General features: G+C 34.9%; 1 protein-coding gene across 1 annotated transcript in view; it reads right to left on the bottom strand.

The window, feature by feature from the left end:
• LOC106472893 (serine-rich adhesin for platelets-like) overlaps positions 1 to 4,169 on the bottom strand; it is a gene marked incomplete at its 5' end in the record, with an annotated part of 26,249 nt that overhangs the window by 9,715 nt on the left and 12,365 nt on the right. The window contains one exon of the mRNA XM_022401439.1: positions 1,494 to 2,930. Coding sequence (XP_022257147.1) covers positions 1,494 to 2,930 — 1,437 coding nt within the window. The remainder of the gene's footprint in view (positions 1 to 1,493; positions 2,931 to 4,169) is intronic.

Below are 4,169 nucleotides of genomic sequence, written 5' to 3'. Positions count from 1 at the left end.
CGTAGATCACTCTTCCAAATGACCTACAATACACCAGAACATGTAGATCACTCTTCCAAATGACCTACAATATACCAGAACATGTAGGTCACTCTTCCAAATGACCTACAATACACCAGAACATGTAGATCACTCTTCCAAATGACCTACAATACACCAGAACATGTAGATCACTCTTCCAAATAAACTACAATACACCAGAGCATGTAGATCACTCTTCCAAATGACCTACAATACACCAGAACATGTAGATCACTCTTCCAAATGACCTACAATACACCAGAACATGTAGATCACTCTTCCAAATGACCTCTAAATAATACTATAGACAATCACATCACAATTTGAAAGAACAGACTCAGTACCGCACCCAAAACTTGCTGTCTGTCAGGACACCTTACCTTGCCATACTTAACAGTAAATCTTCATACTTCAATATACATACAACATATTCCAATGCAGAATAGTTAGAAACACACTACCCTATCTTCACCAAAATGAAGTACTGTCATCATCATTTTACTGTAAAGCTCGACGACTATAATCTTTAACACTCATTAGTCAGTAGAAAAGGTAGCCGTTCAGAACTAGAAATGTTAAAATTTTACTTGATTATCATTCATATTGGAATTTAAAACCTAATGAACAATTTGAAAGATTTCACATTAAGATCAATGTAAGACCTATGTTGTCCAACAGAAATTCAGTCTCTCTCTTATTCACTGGACACATACAACATTCTGCATGAAATACCTAATTATTTAATTTCATTTTTTAACTAACATAAGCAAGCGAAACGGAAAAATTACTAATATATATATATATATATATATATATTAACCTCTATGGGAATGTATGTATATACATACAATTTCTTTGCCTACATTACATAAATCTGCCCTATTTCCTGATTAGTCTAACTGGTGTCCAAAGGGAGTCAAGTATTCACATAAACGAGGCTAATTTTCTAAACAGAAAAACCTTTATAAATACCAATGAAATTTGTTTTTAATGAAGTATATTTTGTTAGGGTGGATATTCAAAAAGAAAACGTATGATACTCTCATAAGAATAAGTTATAAAACATATTTACATCTGATCACTATATTTATATTTCACCTTATAAGACTTGTAACAATTACAATTGTGCCAAGTCTTTGGAAGACCTCATGTCTCACAACAATCACACTGAGTGATTAAGTTTAACCTGAGTATCTACGATCACTGAGAAAGTGGCTGCTTGAACTGTTTACCTCAACGTTTTGCATTTTGTACATTCAACTTATAGATTAAACAAAAACACAGTTTCAAACTTTGTTAACTTAAAAGGAGTTCTTTAACATACAATGTTTGCTAAGAATGGAATTTATCAGGAAGAAAATGATAACCTGGAAAGAGGAAATTGAAATAGCTGGAAGGTTTGGAGAAACTTTACTGAAAGCTAAAAACAATTAGAACAGTACTTTATACAGTTAACAGAAGATTTTACAAACCTTCAAATGACTTAGATGACACATCCTCAACATGCCTCAAAGAAACATCTTTATAATGACTGGTTCCATCTTCACCAGGAAGTGCTTTTTCACTAACATGTTTCTCTCTATCTAAAGTCTCCTTGGAAGAAGAATATGACTGGAAGGGTGATTTAGACAATGTTATATCATTTTTCACATCTTTTTGAGAAGTCAATGTATACCTTCCTGTGCCTTCATCAACAGAGTCCATGCTGGACTCCTCACTTAAAACAGTACTATCACATTCTTCCACGAAACTAGAGAGATTGTCAGAATTTTGAGAATCAAAACAATAGTTCACTTCACCAGTTGAGTCGTTCAGTAAAAGACTAGGCTTATTGTTTCTGGTCCCTATAACCAGGGATTTAGGTCTCAATGATGCCTGGTTTGATGAAGGACAGCGAATGTGATCACTATTAACATTATCTCTATTTTGAAGAAGTGAAACCTGGTGCAGGCGCATATCATCTCGAGAAGATACAAGTGTTGGTAAATCAGTTACTGCTGGAAAATTACTTTTACAGCCTATGGAGCTTGCTTTTGGCATTCTCTCGACAGAAGGCACTTCAATCAGTTTTGATACTGGGCTTACACCAGCATTACTACCTAGTGTGAGAACTCTAGCAACAGGAGATGAGTGGTTCCTACTCACCTCCACGAAGCTTAAGCCTAATACTTCCTGGTTATTTAAAATTGATATAGAACTGTTCACATGATTCACACATCTATAAGAAGGCCTTAGATTGTTGTGATAAGCATTGTCTGATGTTTTTACCAGTGGATGTGTATCCATTGGACAAATGTTTGAAGGTCCATTCAAGTGATCGACACTGCTTGATGTTACTACTGGTAATAGTCCTAGGTTCTTAGCCTCTGGTGAATACAACTGAGAATCCTGATGTGAAATGGGACTGCTGCTAGAAGAGCTTGGCTGCTGTCCATTGGTTATCTGATGTGCTTCCTGTTCAGATCTCTCCGCTGATCCTTCAGACAAGGTATTGAGATATGGGCTACGATTGGTGTGAAAGAGCATTTGAATGGTCTTGGGGTCTCTTTCTTGTTTTTCTTTTATATTACTTTTAAATTTCACACCTTTCCCAGGTGATGCTTTTTGAGACTCTTGGATGTCAGGTAATGTTTCTCTAAGTTGGTTCACTGCTACTGCATGTGAACTTGTCATCAAGGATGAGACGTTACACTCACTACTTGATGTCATGACGCGTGACACTGTTGCTTGGCTGTAAACAGATCCACTGGATGAAGGAACAACAGAGTTAACACAAGAGAATTTCTCAACAAAAGGTAACTTGTGACCCTTTTTTCTTTCTTGTAACAACGTGACATAAGAGAGCCGATTTCCTTCTGTTGGTTGAGGTAGATTCGTGGACGGCTTTGCGAAAAACTCCTTTGATTTTTCTGAAAAGAAACAAGCTTTAGTAGGCAATTCCATGAATGACAAAAGCATATTTTGGTTTGTTTAATTTTTCAAAATCTGTTCTTGTGATTCAAGCATTCATATCATATTTCTACTTTATATACATCTTGTAATGTATTATCATCATATACACTAGGGCTGTGTTCACACATTCAAAGGTCCATTCACTAACCAGGAATTGGAAGATAGTTCTAAACATCAGAATGTTCATTACACAGCATTCAAGCAGTGTCAGGTTTTTTTTCTCTTTTGTTAACAGAAATTGAATGTTGGAACAGTAATCACACATTAACCCTTTCTCAATGGATGGGTCAAAGGGTGCATGTCACAACATTATACAGAGTTGTTTTCAAATTTAATTAACTAACTTTATGGTCATTGTATGTCAATAAAATTGGCATCACAGTATGCTTTTTTTGTGTGTCGTATGGCATGTTTTCTTGTTTTATTACTCAGTGATACAATGTCTATAGTGGTTAATGAATTAGAAACTCAAACTTCAGACATTTACAAGCTAGGATATAAAATGAGAACCTCCCACCTGTTTGATCTGCTGAAATATCAATATATTTTACAAACTTACCCACCTACTGCTCTATTCTTTTCAAACCTCTTGTCTACTCAGGCCTACTTCTCTTAAGTACATGTTTATAACCAGTAGAAATAGCAAATTTGAAGTTACATAAATTTGACAGTAGTTTATAATTGGCTTGAAGGGAAAACTTGTAAATGACAGGAGATGTTGAATTCTACTGAGTAAGTCGTTGCTCTGAACAGAAATGGTATTTTTTTTAAACCCACACACAGCATAGTTGGAAAGCCAGATAAATTATTATAGATTTGTGTGTACCGGTAAAGTAATTTGATAATTTGTTTTATTTTCTAAAATGTATCTTTGTTTGAAATCTACAAAAATTAATTAGTCTTCCCTCTCCACTTGAGAGAATAACTGAAGCTTAGCAAATACAATCTGTGAGTACAAATCAATCTTATAACATTGGAAGTACTGGGAGTTATTGTTTGTAACATAGGAAGTACTGGGAGTTATTGTTTATAACATAGGAAGTACTGGGAATTATTGTTTGTGACATAGGAAGTACTGGGAGTTATTGTTTGTAACATAGGAAGTACTGGGAATTATTGTTTGTAACATAGGAAGTACTGGGAGTTATTGTTTGTAACATAGGAAGTACTGGGAGTTATTGTTTGTAACATAGGAA

This window comes from Limulus polyphemus, unplaced genomic scaffold, assembly GCF_000517525.1.
Source record: "Limulus polyphemus unplaced genomic scaffold, Limulus_polyphemus-2.1.2 Scaffold5709, whole genome shotgun sequence".
Lineage (NCBI taxonomy): Eukaryota > Metazoa > Arthropoda > Merostomata > Xiphosura > Limulidae > Limulus > Limulus polyphemus.
The sequence above is the reverse complement of the archived record's forward strand: the minus strand, read 5'-3'. Positions and strand labels throughout refer to the sequence as shown.